General features: G+C 42.4%; 1 protein-coding gene across 2 annotated transcripts in view; it reads right to left on the bottom strand.

The window, feature by feature from the left end:
• LOC146863398 (uncharacterized) overlaps positions 1–21,730 on the bottom strand; it is a 689,894-nt gene that overhangs the window by 418,659 nt on the left and 249,505 nt on the right. For both annotated transcript variants that reach the window (XM_085642823.1, XM_085642822.1), the window contains exon 4: positions 9,600–9,707. In XM_085642823.1, the coding sequence (XP_085498949.1) occupies positions 9,600–9,707 (108 nt within the window). The remainder of the gene's footprint in view (positions 1–9,599; positions 9,708–21,730) is intronic.

The raw sequence follows: 21,730 nt of genomic DNA, 5'->3' as shown, positions 1-21,730 counted from the left end.
CTTACAGTGTACACACAAAATCAATTAAGAAATCTCATTGTATTTATATTGATTGGGAATAGTACGTCAGGTGCTGGAACTTGAGGAGATACACTGCTCAGTTTGTATATTGTTCTGCACATGAAAAAAATCACACCACAACTTTCACACCAACTGCAATGCGAAACAAATTCTGGCGATCAGCCACGTTAGCACCAGAGATTTTACACCTGCTTTCTGCTGGTGTTAAGCAGGACGACTACCTGCACCATGAAACGGAACACAGCCAAGAGCCACACCAGAACACCCACAGGTGCCATAGAGTAAATGAGCATGATACAGGGATACCCATGAGGGCCAGAAGACTCATCTCAACAACTCCAGGACTGCCAATGCCCCCCAAACCCACATCTTAGTAAGTGTGTCCCTGTGGTCATTGCCTTAGCATGATAGGCACGAGCCCTACAACATCACAGTGTGCTGTAACCTGCATGAGCTACAGACATCTTTCCATACCTTCCAGCCATACCTTCAAAAGGCTAGTGTGTATAGTAGGACATAGCTATATTTTCAGGTGCAAGAGGTATGCAGAACACAGACGTATTGACTTAGACCTAGGTTTACAAAATGTGGACATTAAATGGTTTACACAGAGAATATTGAAGTGGCACTAATTGCTACCTTTGGTTAAAACCTCTTTGCATCTTCCACACCCTGACCTCATGATTGTGCATTGTGGTGGAAATGACATAGGCACATTGTCTGGGGTAGGTTTGGAAATGCTTATGAAGGACACCTTTGGACACCTCAGCTCAGCACCATGTGACTCTGGGCAATAGCTCACTTAATAGCTCACATAATTTCCATGCCGGCCTCAAGGGCCTTCAGACCCATAGGGGTGAGTAGTTTGCGCTTTACAAATACCGTATTGATTTGATATGCGCATATTTACCTTCGTACTCTCTGTATAACAACCCCTAAGCACCATACACAAGTTACAATGTTCGAAACAAAAGTTCCTCCTGGTAGGTATAACTACATGCTGACACTACTTGACAGATGTGGCACAGCGGCCTGGGCACATGACTTCACAGCATATGACACACAGTTTGGACTCACGCTTTCATCCCCGACTCCGGCAGAAACTCAGCTTAACACCATGAGACTCTAGACAATACCTCACATATTTTCCGTACCCCAGGACTTTCAAACCAGTAGGAGTCAGTAGTTCGTCATAGTAGGTATAAACACATGCTGACACTACTTCCACAGGTGTGCTGCAGCGGCCAGGGCACATGACTTCACACCATAAGACACACAGTTTAGGATCACGCTTTCATCCCCGACTCCCGCAGCAGCTCACCTTAGCAGCATCAGACTACGCAATACCTCAATTAATTTCCGTACCCAGCACTTTCAGACCGGTAGGTATGAGTAGTTTGCTTCACACCCCCTCTATAGCACACCCTAAACACCCCACTAAGGTTACAGTACTCCTACCCTCCTCTTTCCTACTTTTTTCACCCCTTTTTCACCCTTTTTTGCCCTTACTCGCTCCGAATCACAAAATGGCGGCCAACACTTCCTAATTGCAACCGCTCGCACCGCTCGCAGCCAATAAGCAGCAAGCTCGTGCTCATAACGCCTCAGCCAATCAAATGGCAGAATTCCCAAATATCAATTTCTGTAAATTTCAATATTTCTCAAAAACTACTGAACAGATTTACACCAAATAAACAAAAGCGTGCTTTCTAGACCAAGACCCTTCTCCCTGCCAAATTTGGGGTAATTCGTTCACCCGTTTGACCTGTAGCCTTGTCTAAAGTTTCCTATGGAAATTAACATGGAGATAACACGTTTTGGGACCCCCCCCTTTTTTCTTGGCCCCCCCTTGATGAATCACCCCAAACTTTTCACATAGGAGCTGACATGAACAAAGAATTAGTTTGGAAAATTTCATGAAGATTCATCAAACGACGCCAAAGTTATAAGCAAAACAAATAATGCTCTTCCTATGGAAACTTGGTCCTAACTATAACTACCTACTGGCGACCGCCAGTAGGTAATATATATATATATATATATATATATATATATATATATATATATATATATATATATATATATATATATATATATATATATATATATATGTGTAGGTTTTTATATGTGCTTTCCTGAAACAGGAAAGGGCCTCTATTTAGTTAACACTAATAGGGAAGGGAAAAGTGCGTCTTGCTTTTTTTCAGTTGTCATTTCTGCCTATCTGAACTCAGAGAGTGCCTCTATTTAGTCAGCACTAATAGGGAAGGGGAATAAGCGTTTTGGATTTCTCAGATTTGATGTCGGTTCACGTCTCACCAATGATACAGTGCAGTTATTTTCAAGGTTGAAATAATGATGTTTAAAGTATAATTTCCTCTGCCTGCTTAGCTACCAGGGATGGGGAAGTCTCTTTTGAAGAGATAAGTAAGTGGTTTCCTGTCTGCCCGGGATGAACAGAAGAGAATAGCATTAGACTTTTGCTAGCTACAAGTACTTTACTTTTTAATTATAGATAGATAGGTTTGTCTGTCCTTTTTGTATTTTTAGGCCAAAGCACATTTATTCTGTGTGTAACTTGTATAACTTGTGCCATGATTCTTTTGTGATGTTGATATCTTCTGTTAGCACTATCGAATATCATAATAATATTATTCTGGCTGCTGTGTTTTGCCACCAGTGTCTAGTGCAGCAATTCAAAGGAATGTTTTGCTATATTGATTGTCTTCTGATTCCTTTGATTTCTTTTATATTTATTTTCATTGCATGAGCACATTTGTCATCCCCTGCCCTTGCTTCAAGTTGCTGACCTTACACCAACAGCTGTTTTTTTTGCATTATTACATCAGTCCCATCATTAGCGATGCAGGCCCGCTAGGTAGAAATGAGTGAACATTGGCTCTGATCTCTATAAATAGAAATGGCAGAATCACAATAAGTGAATTATATATGACAACAGTCCCCTGGGTTACAGATAAACGGAGTGCTGCAATTGACTGTACCACAACATGTAGAGGCGGAGTGTCACATTTAATATTACATTTAGTTTCAAAATAGCAGCCATCACAACTCTTAAATTACGGCCTTTTGTGAACTATTTTCAATAGGCTCCCCTATTGTAACTCATTACAACCTAACTAACGTACATTCCGTTCCTTGACCATCACCCTGCACGCTTCTTATGACACCTTTTTGCGTGCTTGGCCCATAGTAATGGATCCTCCCACATGACTATTCAGTCAAGTGGAAGGAAGAGGGGAGGAGGGATTTCGCAGGCATTCACACTGAGAATCTAACTAGCACAAAATACTGCAGCACGAAGCAACTAAGCCCCAAATAATTTACTCCTACCTTCGTCGAAATTCAACAACAGCCCATGCAGTAACAAAGGTGCCACCCCTCCAGGCACAAGCTATAGCCCGAATGCAAGCACCAACCCAGGAAGTACAGCTACAGAGCACGGAGTTAGCTAATTCAAAAGATTATGAAACTGTGACTCGTGGCCAAGGAAGTTAGTGACACTAGACTTAGAGCAACGTAAATGTCGGCGCAGATGGTGAAAATTAGACAGAAGAAAGGAAATAGTCAAATAAGTCTGTTCTCTCCCGATTTCATGTGCACAGAACTAGGGAGAGAAGAGGGGAGACAAATTGATGGAGTGGAATGCACAATAAATACACAGACTGTTGGTCTTGAATAGTATATAACATTTCCTGGCTGGAGATTAAATGACACCTATCACCTATCAACTACACTACGCCTCAAAATATAAGTCCAATACATTAGTATCAGCCCTTAGGAGCAAAACACTAGAAAATACGGCGTATTACACAACATGCATGACAAACAATGAACGTGAGTTGGGTTTGTAGGAGCCTGTGTTTGAATTCATGGTCGCATGTTCCAATGCTACTAGGTCTCCGGAGCATTTCATCCTTCTGAGGTGGATAGATGTGGGGTCTGATCAGCCCTTCATCACTCTAAGGTGGATAAAATGAGTACCATTGAGTTAGGAAGCAATAAGGATCTGCTATCTAGCACCAAAATACCGTTCTGAGTGAACGCACGCTTTACAAAAAAAACATGTTATTTTAAAATAGGGTTTATTTAACTTAACGTACACTGGAACACAACGCGTGTGTTGAAAGGATCAATTGATTTTTTCTTGGGCTGCCATTTGGAGTAGTGCTCCTGGCTGGCTGCAGAGTCTGGGCGTTGGGCCAGACAGGAAGGCCATTAGAAATAGATTCCTGTGGTTAAACGGAACAGGAACATGAGAAATGTAATGCCCAGGATCACACAATTAGGTCAGGTTAGGTAGCTGGCTTGTTTTCCCCATTTCTCATTCCACAGACTGCCACCTAACATATAACACTGCCATCCTCACAAGCAGATATATGTAGAAAAGCACTAGGTACATTGCGTTCTTGAAGGGTTTTGCCTACTTAAATGGCGCAAGGAGAAGTAGTATTTTGTGTGTTTATCTAACATAAATAATGTGTATGTATATGAATGTTTTTCAGTTCTAGGCTCTTCAGAGCTGCAGAAAATATTATAATAACGAATTATATTGTGAGGTGGAATGTGCTACAATACATTCTAATGAAGTGCATTCGCCAGGGGCTGCAAAGGATAGGATAAAAAGTAGTAATACTATGTTTATATTATGTTTATGTATTGATCTTAAGTAATGAGTATATGCCAATGCAGATGGATAGTGTGCATTGAATAACAATGTTTCGTAGTATAATGTTTCACGGATACAATGTGTACAGATTTAATATGTCTTTTAATATACAGGTGCAGTATTTAAGGGTGTTTGCAATTAGATTTCAAGGTATAAAGGATTGGCACAGTTTGACAACTATGAGTATTTTGATTCCCAAAGGTGTTACTGTGACCGAGATTTACATCTGTGTTTGCTGTTGGAACAAGCTATAGTACAATGTTTTAATTCTTCTTTTGCTTTTGAAGATAATGGATTTCTTTTTAAAGTCTCGTATAGGGATGCCAATATAATTTTTAGGTTCTTTCCTTCATTCCCATACAGAGTGTAATAGGTTTCCTGTTTTCGAAATGTTTGCATGCATGTGCTTGAGGATAAACATTTTCACCCTCTTATATCTGGTTAGAAAGCTCCACTGGTGCAAAAAAAAAAAGTATAATTCTGACAATTTGGCCCACATATTGCGCCACTACTGTTTTAATACCTAGCAACGGGTAATAGACAGGGAGTGTTTGGTAAAGGATAGTTCATGTGTGCTAGCAACAGATAAGTATGCAAATGTTCAAAATGATTTAAGAGAGACACTTTTCCCCGATGCAGATGTAGATGTAATAGTTAATGGTAGAGGCATCAGCAATAACGCAGGCTCACTGCAAATTTCTTACGCAGTGGGCACGGCTAGAAATGTACTGGAATGTACTGTGAGATTAACAACATGAAGGAAGAATAGTGAACATTTACACAGATGGCAAATATGATTTTGGGTTGGCCCCTGATCTTGGTCAGCTGTGAGCTAGGAAGGGATTCCTTACCTCAGCTGACCAACAAATACAGCATGCACCATAAATAGCACAACTATTGCAAGGCCTGTTGCTACTAAAGAAAGTTTCATTTGTAGAATGTGCTGCACACACCACCTCCAAGGACTATGTATGAAGAGGTAAAGAATTTATTGATGCAGATGTAAAAAAGGAATAGCATTAACTGGCTGTGAGAACACAATGGTTCAAATTGCTTCTACTTCTATCATAATATAAAGCTAAAGGATGATGATATGTACTATGACCCAAAGTATATTACTCAAAGGGCGGGGTGGAAGAAAAGGAAGAATGGAAAAGGGGAGGATGTAGGCAAACAGAAGAGGGAATATGGATAGGCCCAAATGGAAAGATATGTTTACCAACGATAATGCTTGCTCCCATGGCCCGACTTTTTCATGGTGTATCACATGTAGGACGTGATGGAATAATCAGACTGTTTTCCTAATGCTGGTACAACGGTAAAATTGGAAAGGGTACTTCCACTGCCACAGGGCACTTCCCTTCCCTACATGAAATGGACTTCATCAACATGCCCTCTACACAAAAGTACAAGTACTTGTTGGTTATTGTGTGCATGATCAGCACATGGACTGAAGTATACCCATCCAACAACTGAAATGCACAAACTGTTGCCAAATGCCTCTTAAAAGAGTTCATACCGCGCTTTTCAGTACCTATACTTTTGAGTTCTGACAATAGACCGGCGTTCAGCTCACATGTGATTGAGGGGTTGTACAAGGGGCTAGGAGCTACACAGAAACTACATTGTGCCTATCATCCACCAGCAGCGGGCGTTGTTGAGAGAAAGAACGGAATGTTGAAAAATAGGATAGGGAAGATTAGTGCATCCGCTAAGCTGACCTGGATTGATGCACTACCACTTGCGCTGTTGTCCATGAGAAGTACCTCAGACAGAGTGACATATCTCAGCCCACATGAAACTCTGCAGTAACTCTGCCACCACCACAGGAGTCTCCAGTGCCTTCCCCTGCATCACATCAAGGACAGCCTCGTTACAATATGTGTTCCACGAAAAGTACCAAGTGAGAATGGTATCCCAAGCTCATCCTGAAGGGTTGCACGTGCTGCACACAGCAGATAAAGGAAGAGTGTGTAAGCGGGCCCCAATGATACATCAACTAAAGACGTCTGGAATATCTATGTCCCAACCCCTCAGTCTACAAGTTGTGACAAAAATATATCTTTACCTTCCTCATCACTTTGTTTTCTTCATATTGAAAGTGCCTAGGTAATAGAAGTGCTTGTAACCTCTCAAATTACTTGAAGACAGGCACCAATGGTTACTTTTTCTGTTTACAGGTATGATCACTGAGGCTCTGCATTATTCCTCATCAAACTTTTGAAAAGAGTAAAAGTACAGAAGAAGATAAGACATTCTTCCAACTAGTCACACTAGCCACACGTACCAATGATTGGAACAATGCCTCAAGACTTTCAGAACAATGAGAGAAAAGGACCATGGGTGCTACTAGCAGTATTGACCCCCATTGCTGCCATTATAATGACTGTGCTCCTTATAGTATATTCTGATCACAGTGCTATACCTGAGATACTGCTTAAATGACACAGAGATATTGTACCAAATTGAATAAATAGCCATTGATAAAGATGGGACAGGGGGACAGTTGGCAGGGCAGGATGTTATGCTTGCTCACACTGGCCTAAAGACACAGAAAACAGCATGTGTTACAATGTCCTACCTGTTTCGAAATAAGTGGGCGGTGTCCTAATGCGTGATATGCTCTTCAGTCAGCACACCATGTCAGTAGCAGTTGCACCTCCCGAGAGTAGCAGAATTAGCAAAGGGAGAGCAAGGATAGAACGGGGAATGTGAATAATTTAGCACGTTTAGATAGAAGTTGTAGAAGTGACAACAATATGACTACACTAAATGCAGCCTGCTACCATTACCAAATGTCAGGTCTACAGACCCCAACTCACCTCTAGTAGATGCTAATAGAGATAGGATTTAAATTTAGATCCACCATCTCCAACTCAGAGACCATATGCATCCCTCATTAACATACCTGAAGGTGAGTATATAGAGTTAAGAAAGACACCGGAGAACGAATGTCCCAAATATGCCAATATGGATGACACCCCTGGGATACTCAAACTAGAAGGAGGGCCTGAAAGGAATGCTGTAAGAATTTTGTTCAAGAATGAACAAGAGGAGGGAATAAAGCAGGGTCTAGTTTTTACCATAGAGTGCCCCAGGCCCATTCTGTCTACACCTGAAGCATGAGACCCTGATAAGGCCCGACCAGCCAGCATACAGAGTGGTGTTAAGTTGACCATACTGTCTCAGTTGTTCTTTTAGTGTAGTAGGCCCAAAATGCCTCTCTGCTGAAACACAAGTTATTTCTTCTGCGACACACACAACGCTTCAGCTCTTACTTCTTCGCAAACAAACTGTCCATAAGGCCCCCACTCCATTGTTGTGCTCTTCTTCTCTTACACCCATGTAGATACCGCAAGAACAGGGAACTTCCCGAGCTAAAAGTACCATCACGCGATACCTGATAGTGGGGGCCACTTGTCACCTTTCAATGTTCCATATTATTGTATTTTATGCTAGCTTTAATGTAACTAAGACATGCAGCATGACATGAGAATATGACCTTTTGGTAGACTTTTGTAATGTGGGGGTCACTTCTGTGTTCCTAATATTTCGGAGAAGTGGCCAAAGGTCTATGGTCAATAGTTCATCATTTATATATAAAAGAGCTGCCCACAGTCCATTCGTCAAACTACCTTGCACAAATGACCCCTAGGGTCAAGACGCATGTGTGGTTCCCCTCAGCCATCTATCTAGGATTCTTGGTTGAGGCTATAAAGCTTAGTGTATTTTGAAAATAAATGTTTTCTTCTCTCTCTCCTCTGCATTACCATTCATTTAGAAATATATTTGCATTGCATAAGTTTGTTCTTCATTCCAGAAATGTGTCTTTAAGTGCCCAGTCTTTGCTAAGACTCCCAGGCTCATTATTGAATTTTGAAGTGTTTCTTTACAATTCCTGTTGAAGTGGTTTCATTGTAATAAAGTGCAAACAAACCTGATTGAATTTCTGTCACTCACACGTGTGTTTTCTCATATTATGTAGAGGCACCCCTTCAAATTAAGCCGCCCTGGTCCAGTGCCCCGAGACCATAAAATTTCACCCTCCAACAAACCTCTCTTTTAAGGATTAAACCTGTTCTCTGGCCTTTTCTGCTCTCATTCCTTAAAAGTGCTAAAGTAAATATTTCCTTTTTGTCTTCAGATCCGCAGGTAGCGATCACTTCCCTGAAGCATTCAAAGTTAGACTATTGTAATGCTCTTTATATTGGAACCCAACAGAATGTTTGGGATAGACTCCAAACACTTCAAAATGCAGCAATCCAGGTGCTGAAAAAGATTTAATAAATCTGAACCCGTTTGTAAAGCTAGGCATGATCTACATTGGCTTCCCATCTAAAAGGGAATTGCCTTTGAAGCACAAATCCCTTTACCATGCAGACCCTGCTCTGCTTGGACAGAAACTCAGGTGGTGCACCCCAAACAGACCCTTATGATCAGCTTCAGCTAACAAAGTGTTTGTTCCAACTATCGGCAAATATTCCTGGAGAGGTAGAAGTTTTTCTTCTGCAACCACTCTCCTTTGAAATCAAATGCCAGACCTTCTAAGGAATACCCCCAACCATGTGGCTTTTAGAAAGTCACTTTAAACAAGGCTCTTTACCTCTGCCTTTTAATCTTCTTATCTCTCGTTCCAGTCCTTTCATTTTAGGTAGTGCCAAGACGCCTTTGGCATATGTCGCACGTTATAAAATAAATCAAATCAAATCAAATCTGACGTTCCTTATTCAACATTTGTCCAATTGTCACCAGAAGCACAGCAACTTTTTCTAGTTACATATTTATATATATTTTTCTCAAAAGAAGTATGCAGCAGTGTTCGTGCATCAAGTACATCATTAAGCAAAACACAAAACTTCACCCATGTCACCAGGTAGACTAGTTTACTTACCTGGTAGATCCTTTACTGACTCTGATGAGGATGTATCAGCCTTTAGTAGATCTTGCATTCTTTTCACTGCGTTGCTAATCTCCTTTAGATAGTTCTGTGTTTTCAAATCTATTATGACACAAAATCCAGACATGCCATTAACAATTTATTTATTTAAACGGAGAAAGTACATGCAACTAAAGATAACGGAAAGATCTTTGCTAGGAAATTGCCGCTCAATTCGAGGATTTTGCGGCTGCTAATATATTACTACAAATGCCGCGTGCACAATTGTCAAACTCTTTTTTGGCGATTGGTTTAACCTGTTGCCACAAAACGTTGACTGCCACTTACTTCTAAAATGGAAAGTCTGCTTCCCGAACTAGGAATTGTAAGCCTGTGTGCACTAACACAGGAGACAAAAGTTGGCCTTCATGGCAGAATTTCAAATCTAATGACAAACACAAATCTAATGACCCCCACACCCTGGGAGAATTCTTCCAGGATGTTGGAGTATTATGTTTTTTCTATCCCTCAGCACTAGGTTTTTCCTGGGGGTGACTCTCTGAAAAAAAAAAAAATTACATTGTCTACCCCAGATACTTTGGGAAAGATGTTTCAAACTGTGTTTTGGAACAACTTCTGGCCTATAATGAAATGTAATTAGACTTGGGGTTGTGGGCTCTCTCTAATTTCTGAACACTTTGGAACTTAGCTTTAATTACACAGACATGGTGCATACTAAGGCATGGTCTCATTGTTATAAATGTCCTTGGTGTTGCCTGCTCACAAGGGTTTAGAATTGGACTTTTGCACAAGACGCTGATGGACTGTCATGCTTTTAACTGCAAAAGGGTTTTATTGCATGACTTACATCTGTATAGCTGAAACTATATATATATATATATATTCAAACCAAATCCTTTAGCCTCCTAAAGACGGTAACGTACTCCAAGCCAGTAGATTTTTCAAATTGCTTTATTCCACCATTTTTGACAGACCGGTTTCGGTCATGACGACCTTTCTCAATGTCAAAAGTCCATTTGCAATCAATCTTTTTAAATACATAGATGTCAAAGGAAATAGAAAGAGGATTACCATGTATAGATACATAAACATGAAAGAAGGGCCTTAGTGCTTGTATTGCAGCACGGTGGCCATTTCGTAGTTGCTATTTACACAGCATTGTAACATTAAACTACAATAAATTCATTAGTATCGAGTTATTCTGCCCTGAATGGGCTAAGACTCATAGTCTTACTTTTTTCTTTTTCAATCAGTTGCAAAATAAATTATAATCCAACTAACATCATCACGTATTTGGTTTCAACAAATGGAAGCGGACAGCATATGAGACAAAGAAATATTTCTAACATGTGATGAAAATTCATTCAAATAAAACGTGTCACATCTTCTCATCCAATTCATTTAAAGTTAATAGCTGATGCTATAAATACTAATTTGAAAAGAACAATAAACACAGTAAAGGTTGGAGGACGGGCTGGAAGGAGACTCATAAAAATGTTACACTAAGTTGTGGTGTCAGATACTCAAAAAACTGCCCAGAGATTGTATTCTGTCTCATACATTAACCTATGTGTACCCATAGTTCTTCCTCACTATTAAGGCCGAAGGGTGCCAATGTTCTCAATTCTAGAATGTACCTTGATTCTAGTTGGCGTAGTGTTCTAACCCTGTCGCCTCCTCTTTGCTTTGGTGGAATTTGGTCTATGCAAAAGTAACTTAATTTGCGGCTATCACTTTGATGGTGTGAAGCAAAATGTCGTGCGACTGGATAATTTTTGTCGTTGTTGGTAATTGCACGCATATGCTCCAACACCCTCTTTTTAGCAGGGTGTACCGTGCTCCCAATATATAGCATGTGGCATGGACAGCTCAGGCAGTATATTACGAAGTCTGAGTTGCAATTTAGAAATTTTAAGATTAATTTCTCAGTTGGTCTCCCTGGTACTTTATAGCACTTAGTTTTCTTACTATTTTTGCAAGCTTTGCATTTGGAGCAGGGAAAAAAGCCTTTAATCTCATTACTCTTTTTCTGGGTTTTGTCAAAGTGACTGTGCACCAATAGGTCCTGTAAAGAAGTGTTCTTTCTATATGTTATACTGGGATATTGGGGCAGTTGTTTTCCTATAATCGTATCTGCCTGTAGGATTTTCCAATGACGGTTAATGATTTGACGAATTTGTGGAGAATTTTTAGAAAACGTCAAAATTAACCGAGTAACATCTTCCTGGGTCTTATGATATTGTGTAGCTAACAGGTGATTCCTCTCTTTCTCATCTGCTCTTTTTTCTGCAGCTCTCAATATTTTGCTTGGATAACCCCTTGCACTGAAACGTTTGATGGCTTCTTTCTTAGATTGTTGGTAGTTTATGTGTAAAAAAAAAAAATATATATATATATATATATATATATATATTTTCGCTCCTCTCCTCCTCGGTACAGCCACCGCTCTCCAAACCAACGGGTGCGTCGTTGCCAAGGGACCACCCAGGAACGGTCCGTAATATTTCACTTTCTTTCCCCCACAGACAAGGATTGACGACGCTATGTTCTGGTCAAATAATTTATTGGGACAGCTTGGAAGGACGCGTTTCGCCTGCCCAGCAGGCTTGTTCACCAATAGTTTAACGATTTTGAAATCGGCCATTTTAACCCTAGTGCATGAATACCTTGTCACGTGATACAACTACAACTTTAGTGTATTAGACGAAAGACTAGTAGTTCTTTGATATCGAACTTCCCTAGTTTCTTTCAATTGACTTATAGATTAATTCATACATTGCTTTAGGTAGGTAATAGTGCAACACATGATACAAACTAAATTATTAAGCACTGCACAAGTGCAACTCTTGCAGTTCATTATTTAACAATTTCAATAAAACTTTATGCAACTGCTAAGTCACACACAATCCTTATTGAATCAAGCGTTTGTGTAATTTTAGCAATATAACCTTAGTGGGTATAGTAGAATCTACTTTCTATATAATTATCGGTTAAGTTTTTACTAACAAATGGCAACATATTTTTCATTTAATTCCGCCCCTGTGGGCTACATACAAATTTTTGCAATTTGAGTTAAACTTTATTCAACCGTCAGTCAGCCTTTATTGAAACACAGTAATGTCTGCTTTGAGTGTAATTACTATTGCTATTCTACCTAGCAATGACCCATATCTCCTTGGGATAATTCAGCCCCAGTGGGCAAATACAACTCATAATCTATTCTAGTCGATCTTTGATTTTTTAATTTTTTAATCTATGTGTCTACCCGTGAAATACCTAAAAAAGTGTGTGAAAAAACTATATGTAAAACATAAAATAGTTAAAAACAAGATTTGTGAGAGGGGCAGTATATATCTCTTTTACTTAATGATAACGTTTCTTGTACCTACAATTTTACAGGTGTGTAATCAGATCCTCTTCCATATTTAAGCCCATAGGGGCTTTTGTATTTAGTTCCCGATTGCCGCCCCGAATATTAGGAGGCACGCAATCTATCACGAAGCGAAGTAGCTTAGCCCTTGTATGTTTTTGGCATGATGTGATTCAAAATGACGTGCTACTGGTTATGTCTTATCCCCATTCCGGATAGCTCTCAGATGTTGTAGTACCCTGATGTGTGCTGGGTGGATTGTACTGTCCACGTATTGCAGGCCACATGGGCACCGCAGTACGTAGACAGCATATTCTGTCTTACAGGATAGAAATCCTTTGATCTTTTTCTCTCTTTTGGAGATTCCAGGTATATATGAAAATGTGTTCTTCCCATGGCTACAGGCTTTGCATTTTGTACATTTTAAAAAACCTTCCTTCCTTCTTAACCATGTTTTCGTCTGTGCATCTTGCTGATGTGGAATCATATTACTGACTAGCATTTGCTTGAAAGATCGAGCTTTTCTGAAAGTAATAGCTGGTCTTTTTTGCACTAGCTTGCCTAACAGTGAGTCGTTCCGAATAAGATGCCAGTGCTTATTAAGAATATTCATCACTTGACCATGTTGTCGATTAAAGGAGGTGATCATTCTCACTTGATTGTTTTGTGAGCTTTTTCTTTTCATCTTGCTCTGACTATCATGAAACAGTATGTCCTCCCTCGTTCTCTTTTTTGCCTGTTCAATAGAGGCCTGAATATATTCCTTCTTGTAGCCCCGTGATTGGAATTGGACATTGTATCTTGCAAAACTAGGCGCTGATGCCTATGGCCAAAAACCGCCAGTCTCTAATAGCCCAATGCTATTATGAAGTTTGTGTTATTGCTGGCTTCCCAATTTCCCGTATTGTGTTCTCAGGTGCTCCCTACCTGGGAATGCTGTGGGTTCTCGTGCAGGTCCCACGACTCAGCTACGATCGCTTCCAGATCCCATAGGCATCAGCGCCTAGTTTTGTAAGATACAATGTCAGCGGCGGAATTAAAAGAAAGAGAGGAGGCTGCACTCTCTATTTTTGACAAAAAGAGTGTACCTACTAAAAAAGCAGGACCTCAGAAAACCACTGAAATAGTTTCAGATACCTTAGCGCGATTGAGGCGTTTAGAGAAACTGAAGCGGAGTGAACTTTCGAAGTGGTGGGAGGCGAAATCCCTCCAGCGTTATCTTGAAGTGAAACGAATCCCACGGGGACTACGTATTTTAGTAGCCCCTACGTATGAAGACCCCAACCCTAACATATTGCTGGAGTGGGCGGAAAAAAAACAGGATGCATCACGAAAAATGCTAGCAATCTTAATTAAATATGCGGACATTGACCGGCAGAAAATCTTCGAAGACATAGCGCAGATTCTAGAAATGCTGTCCAAAGAAGTGGATCAAGAATTTATCACTAAATTTACGAAGGAGATGATGGAACGTTTAAAGAAACTGGAAACAACGATCAAGGAAAGGAAAGCTCAAAAATGTATAAGAGATAAGAACGATTATGATCGAGGGCAGATCTATACCTTTGCCAAAAAATGTGATACCTTGAGAAAACAGAGAATGAACCCAATGCTTCAGGCAAGAGCAGAGGTGCAATAAGAGTTGAGCAGTGTACAGAGCTCAGAAATCGATACGGACCTGGAGGAAGGTCAAAGTCGACAACCGATGAAAACTGCACCCTCGGTCATCGAAGAATTTACAGCCTCATGCATCAAGCCAAAATCCAGTCGGTAAAATACCGATTCCTTATTAGCTCCCGGTAGCGAGTCCCAAATCCCCAATCCCAATGCATCAACCCAAAACGTGAGCAAATAACGATTCGCTAAATAAATATCCGCTAACATACCGAATCGGTAATACCAAAAATGCTAAGTTACCGAATCGCTAAATACCGAATTAGCAGTTACCGAAATCACTATTAGCTCCCGGAAAGTGCCAATAGCAAATAACGAATCGCACCCCAATGCAACAAAACTCGCTAATAACGAAAATGCCTAAAATCGCTATTTTGCCTGAGCTAAATAAGGGGAATCAAAACCTGAAGGTAAAGTTACAAAAAAAAAAAAAAAATGTATCCTACATGTGCAAATGATTGAGGCAATCACTAATCCCTTAAAGGTGGCCCAGGAGACCCTGTTGGCTCCCACAAAATGGCTGCCCTCTACGTGCTTGCTAGGAGGATGCGGATCAATGCTGCAGGACAGCGCAGGAGAAGGGTCCAGGAGCGAGTTTTCAGACTGCGCATAACCTTGCTCGGGCAGAATGAAGACAAGGTGTACCAGAAGTATCCCCTCAATCGCGCTATGATCATGCGCCTGATTGCAGACCTGGAACCATTGCTGCAGCACCAGACATACCGGACAAATGCAATCCCTGCGCACGTTCAGGTCCTATGCAGCCTGCACCTACTGGCCTCAGGGAGTTTCCAGGGTGTAATTGCGGTGGCCGGAGGTGTTTCGCAAAGCGCACTGTCACGCTTCTTCAGGAAATTCCTAGATGCCATGCTGACAATGCTCCACACACACATCAGCTTCCCCACAACCCCACAGCAGTTGGACCGCACCAAACAGGCCTTCTACCAGGTGGCACAATTCCCACATGTTATTGGATGCATCGACTGCACGCATATCCCCATTTGCCCTCCAGCTGCAAATGAGTACATATTCCGGAACCGCAAGTCATACCACTCGATCAACGTGCAGGTTGTGTGCGATGCCAAGAACATCATAACGGACCTAATGGCACAATACCCGGGGAGCACACACGACTCATACATCTTCCGCAACAGTGGAATGCAAAGGCGACTCATCAACGGAGAATTTGGAGAGGGACTCCTGCTAGGTACGTAGAAATACGCTTCCCCACACCAACACCACACATGTATGTACATCACCAATGCTAAGTCTATGCTTCTATCCTCTAGGTGACAGTGCCTACGCCCTGCAGGAATACTTACTCACCCCATACTTAAATCCAGCAACCCCGCAGGAACATCGCTACAACGCTGCACACATCAGCACGAGGAATGTGATAGAGAGGACTTTTGGGATCCTCAAGAGCCGCTTCCGTATCCTCCACAAGACTGGCGGCGCCATGTTATACCAACCAGAAACATGCTGTCGGATAATTGCTGTATGTGCAATGCTGCACAACATTGCCACCAGAAGGGGGATACCAATAGAGGTGGACAGGGATGACGACCACCGGGCTGGCCAACCACCCGCCCAACGACGACAGGCACACATCCCAAACACAGCAGAGGGCCATAGGAGGCGGACATATATTATGCAACATAATTTTTGAAACATGGGGAAATGAGACATTACAAGTTGGTTTGGGGTGCAACTGTTTAATGCACAGTAGCACTGAGGATTGTGCAACAAAACTAGCTCCAATTGCATCATTGTAAATAAAAGGTGCCTTAAAGTCACGCCTGTGCATATACAGTTATTGGATGGCCATGGTTGCCCCACCATGGTCCTGCATGCATGTCCAACAGTCTAGTGGCGCTTCCCACGTACCCCAAGCCTCCGCTCAGGTGTATCCAATGCCTCACCACGGCCTGTCCCCGCGGAGGCACGCGAACTGCGGCGCCTGGTGCTGGCCTCTGCCAGTGACACGCTGCTGACACTGGAGGCAGCCTCACTTGTGTCATCCCCTCCCAATGCAGCAGCACTGCATGTGCTGCTCTGAAGGTGTTCCACAGCAGTGGTGATGTGTCCCAGTGACTTAGCGACATCCCCGCAGAAGTGCCCAAGGTCCACCTGCAGGGCGACTGAGCGGCGTGCCAACACAGCGGTGCTGTTGCTGTGCCGTGTGATGGCCTTGGTAGCGGCGGAGGTACGCAACATTTGCTGCCGGTGACTCCTCTTATGGCACTCATGGCCCTCCCTCGTGGCACGGGTGAGCTCATGTACCTCCTCCCTGAGCTGAGCATTGCCCTCTGCAACCGCTGTGGTCATGTCCCTGACCGCCTTGCTCATGTCCGTGACTGCTGCAGTCATGGCGCGCATCTCCCTGGCAAGCCGCACAATATTGCAGCTAATGTTAGCCACATGTCGCCCCTGCATGCGCTGTGTACGCAGCATCCTCTCCTCAATTGCAGAGGTTGTTGGGACATCCTGTTCGGCTGAGGAGACGGAACTGCGACGAGCCCTGTGCCGCCGTGCGCGTCTAGCACCTCCAGGTGGTGCATCAGGTGGTGTGTATGTGCTCTGCCTGGGTGCCAATTGCGAGGTGGTTGTTCCCATCTCCTGCAAGGGTGCAACTTGGGACCTGCGCCTCTGCGCTATTGAGGCTGTAGTAGCTGCAGCCTGTTTGGCTGGTGCCGTGGCTTGTGGCGCTGGTGCAGGTGCCGTAGCTTGTGGCGCTGGTGGAGGTGCCGTAGCTAGTGGCGCTGGTGGAGGTGGTGCTGTTGGGGTGGCAGGTGTTGGCGATGCATGCGCGTCCTGCGCTGTCTCCTGGTCTGACTCGACGGGTGTTTCTGATATGACCAGCTGGCTGCTGTCGTCCGAATCCCCAGGTGATGCATCTGTGTGTGAAACAGTGCATGGTTAGTGGGATAATTACAACTACAAGTGTTGTACACATTAATCTCCCTCTGTGGTCCACTACATGAACAGTCTCCATCCATGTTCAACTGATGTGGTGTATGGTCATTGGATTTACGCCTGTACATGCACACTGGGCTGACTAGACTACAACTCCCAAGATGCACTGGTGTCATGTGTTTAGCTGTCTGTGCCAGAGCTGCAGACACACTGAGATCGGGCTGGGGGCAAGGAAATGGATTTACGCAATGCTGGGTGTGGGCACATGCATGCATCTTACCTTGGGCACTTGTGGCTGCGCCGAACGTGTCCATCTGGGTCACCCCTACGACGGCTTCCCGCTCTATCGTCCCTTCCACAAGGTCCTCCAGGGCTGTGTTGGCTGGTGCTGTGGATGCTCCGCCTCCAGTCCTGCTCGCCTCCCGGAGCCTCTCCGCAATCCTCTCTTTGGCACGCTTCCGCAGGTCATACCACCTTTTCTTGAGGTCGTCGATGCTGCGGGTCGTGACGCCAACAGCATTCACCCTCTCACGGATGCGCAGCCATATGCGCCGCTTCTCCTGCTCAGGCACCTTGAGGGACAGCTTGCCAAAGAGGCGGTCGTGTTTGCTGGAGACTCCCTCGATTAGGTACTCGAGCTCCCTGTCTGAAAATTTACGCTTTCGTTTGCGTGCAGACTCTGCGCTGGATGGCACTTCCTGCGCCATGATGTTTGTGGCTTTGGATTTGCAGAGTCGGTGTGGCCTCACTCTGCACAGGCAGTCCTCCTTCCCAGCTCCTGTCTGCTCCTCTGTCGAGGCAATGTGGGTGGGGCAGCAGTATTTCCTGGTTGGTGATGTCATCTGCACGTTCCCGGAGCGACGCGGCAAATTGCGATTTCGCTAATACCGATTCGGTAATAGCTAACTCGGTATTACCGAACTCGCTATTAGCTAATTCGGTATTACCGAACTCGCTATTTGCTAGGGGGAGTTTGCGTGCCCCGCTATGTAGGAATCGGTAAATTTAGCGATTTTTAAGGAATCGCTAAATTTTACCGAATCTGTTGATGCATGTCATTTACCGATTCCTTAATGGCGATTCCTTAATTTTCGCTATTAAGGAATCGGTATTCGTTTGGTTGATGCATAGGCCCCTTAGTTTTTTAGAACAAGAGAGAAAGTTCAACCTTCGACCAAGACCCAAACCTCAGTACGAAAGCAAACCAAGGGGAAGAGGCAGAGGCAACAGAGGCGCAAAGGGGCCAAACAACGCCAGCGTGTCCACTGCCAAAGGGAACAAATAGAAGGCATTGAGTCAACGGCTAATGAAAGCTCCATAATAAATCTGACAGATGTCAATTTAACACAAAAAGAAGAAAAGATTTTGCAACTGGGTTTGTCATACTGCCCTTCGGCAGATTTCAACTATGTGACAACCAGGGTAGACACCTTTAAATTTATAAGATCACTAAAATTAAGGAAATATTTTGCGCAAAGTCAAGCCAAAAAAGAAGCTGAAAGTAAGATGATGTCAGATACCTCTATACAAGTGATCAGTCTCTCAGTAGCTGACATGGACTTAATGTTCGATTTAAGAACTATGGACCAACAACCCAGGAGCAACATATAAATTCCAGAGGAACGAATGCATCCCAGTCAGGAGCAATCACGATCGCTGTCAAGCAGTCATGCAGTGGAACTGGCGAGAGAACAGGAATTAGATATTGAAGGAACTATATCTACTAACTTTCGGCCTAATTCGAAATTTCTGCCCATTACTTCGAGAGACTCAGTTGATGTTTACAATGAGTTAGTCATCAATGACTTGAAAAATTTGGAAAAATGCACCAGTGTTAAACATAAAAATTTCACACAGCATGAGAAAGAGTACTCTGCATTAATTACCAAATTGAAAGCTAAAGGCAATTGTATTGTGAGGAACGCAGATAAAGGTGGGAATGTTGTCCTTTGGGACAGATCCAAATACTTGAGTGAAGCTCACAGACAACTGAACAATCATACCAACTACGTTAAAATAACTAAGGCTGTGATGCAAAGCAGTTTTGATGTATACAATGGGCAACTTGAAGAATGGTACAACAAATGTTTAATTACAAGGGAAGAAATGCTGTTTTTGAAGGTTTCAAATCCAACAACGCCAGTATTTTATTTAATACCAAAAGTGCACAAAAATATAGAAAACCCGCCAGGGCGTCGAATTATTTCCGCAATTGGCGGGGCTCTAGAAAACACTTCTAAATATATTGATTCTTTTCTTTGTCCATTGACCAAATTACTGCCCTCATATATTCAGGATTCGGGTAATTTCCTAAAAAGAATATACAACATGCCCTTAGAGAATGACATGCTTTTGGTTACTATTGACGTAACCACTCTATATACGAGCATTAGGCATGATGATGGCCTAAAGGCTATAAAACATTTTTTGAGCGGGCGACCAATTAAACTCTGGTCGCATACTCAAATGCTACTCCAAATGATCTCTGTTTGCTTGAAAAACAACTATTTCCTCTTCAATAATGATTTATACCATCAAATCTGTGGAACCGCGATGGGCACCTGCTTCGCCCCCAGTTATGCTAATTTGCATATGGGCTGGTGGGAGGAGCAGGTGGTCCGGGTCGAGTTCCAACAAGAATGGGAAGAGAATATATTACACTGGAGTCGTTTTATTGACGACCTATTCATTATTTAGAGAGGAACGGAGGAGTCTGTAAAGAGTTTTATTAAGAGAATACAAATAAACTCTTTAAACTTGAAGTTTACTAGCTCAATTAGCAGTAGTTCAGTCAATTATTTAGATCTGACTCTCTACACAAAAGACTCTAAAGTGCATACAAAGATGTATCGGAAGCCAACAGCGGGGAACACGTTGCTGCATGCAACTAGCTTCCATCCGCAAAATTTTATTAAGAGTATTCCATATGGAGAGTGCCTTAGGACCATCCGTAATTGTAGCGACCAACAAATCTTAGACAACGAACTTGTGAACTTGGAACGACGATTCCAATCACGGGGCTACAAGAAGGAATATATTCAAGCCTCTATTGAACAGGCAAAAAAAAGAACGAGGGAGGACATACTGGTTCATGATAGTCAGAGCAAGATCAAAAGAAAATGCTCACAAAACAATCAAGTGAGAATGATCACCTCCTTTAATCGACAACATGGTCAAGTGAGGAATATTCTTAATAAGCACTGGCATCTTATTCGGAACGACTCACTGTTAGGTAAGCTAGTGCAAAAAAGACCAGCTATTACTTTCAGAAAAGCTCGATCTTTCAAGCAAATGCTAATCAGTAATATGATTCCACATCAGCAAGATGCACAGACGAAAACATGGTTAAGAAGGAAGGAAGGTTTTTTTAAATGTACAAAATGTAAAGCCTGTAGCCATGGGAAGAACACATTTTCATATATACCTGGACTCTCCAAAAGAGAGAAAAAGATCAAAGGATTTCTATCCTGTAAGACAGAATATGCTGTCTACGTACTGCGGTGCCCATGTGGCCTGCAATACCTGGGCAGTACAATCCACCCAGCTCACATCAGGGTACTACAACATCTGAGAACTATCCGGAATGGGGATAAGACATACCCAGTGGCACGTCATTTTGAATCACATCATGCCAAAAACATACAAGGGCTAAGCTACTTCGTGATAGATTGCATGCCTCCTAATATTCGGGGCGGCAATCGGGAAAAAAAGCTTAGAAGATTAGAGTCACACTACATTATAGAACTAAATATAAAAGCCCCTATGGGCTTAAATATGGAAGAGGATCTGATTACACACCTGTAAAATCGTAGGTACAAGAAACGTTATCATTAAGTAAAAGAGATATATACTGCACCTCTCACAAATCTTGTTTTTAACTATTTTATTTTTTACATATAGTTTTTTCACACACTTTTTTAGGTATTTCACGGGTAGACACATATATTAAAAAATTAAAAAATCAAAGATCGACTAGAATAGATTATGAGTTGTATTTGCCCACTGGGGCTGAATTATCCCAAGGAGATATGGGTCATTGCTAGGTAGAATAGCAATAGTAATTACACTCAAAGCAGAAATTACTGTGTTTCAATAAAGGCTATGCTTGCACTGACGGTTGAATAAAGTTTAACTCAAATTGCAAAAATTTGTATGTAGCCCACAG

This window comes from Triturus cristatus, chromosome 2_2 (genome assembly GCF_964204655.1).
Source record: "Triturus cristatus chromosome 2_2, aTriCri1.1, whole genome shotgun sequence".
Lineage (NCBI taxonomy): Eukaryota > Metazoa > Chordata > Amphibia > Caudata > Salamandridae > Triturus > Triturus cristatus.
Note: the sequence above shows the minus strand (reverse complement) of the source record. Positions and strands in the feature narration are given on the sequence as shown.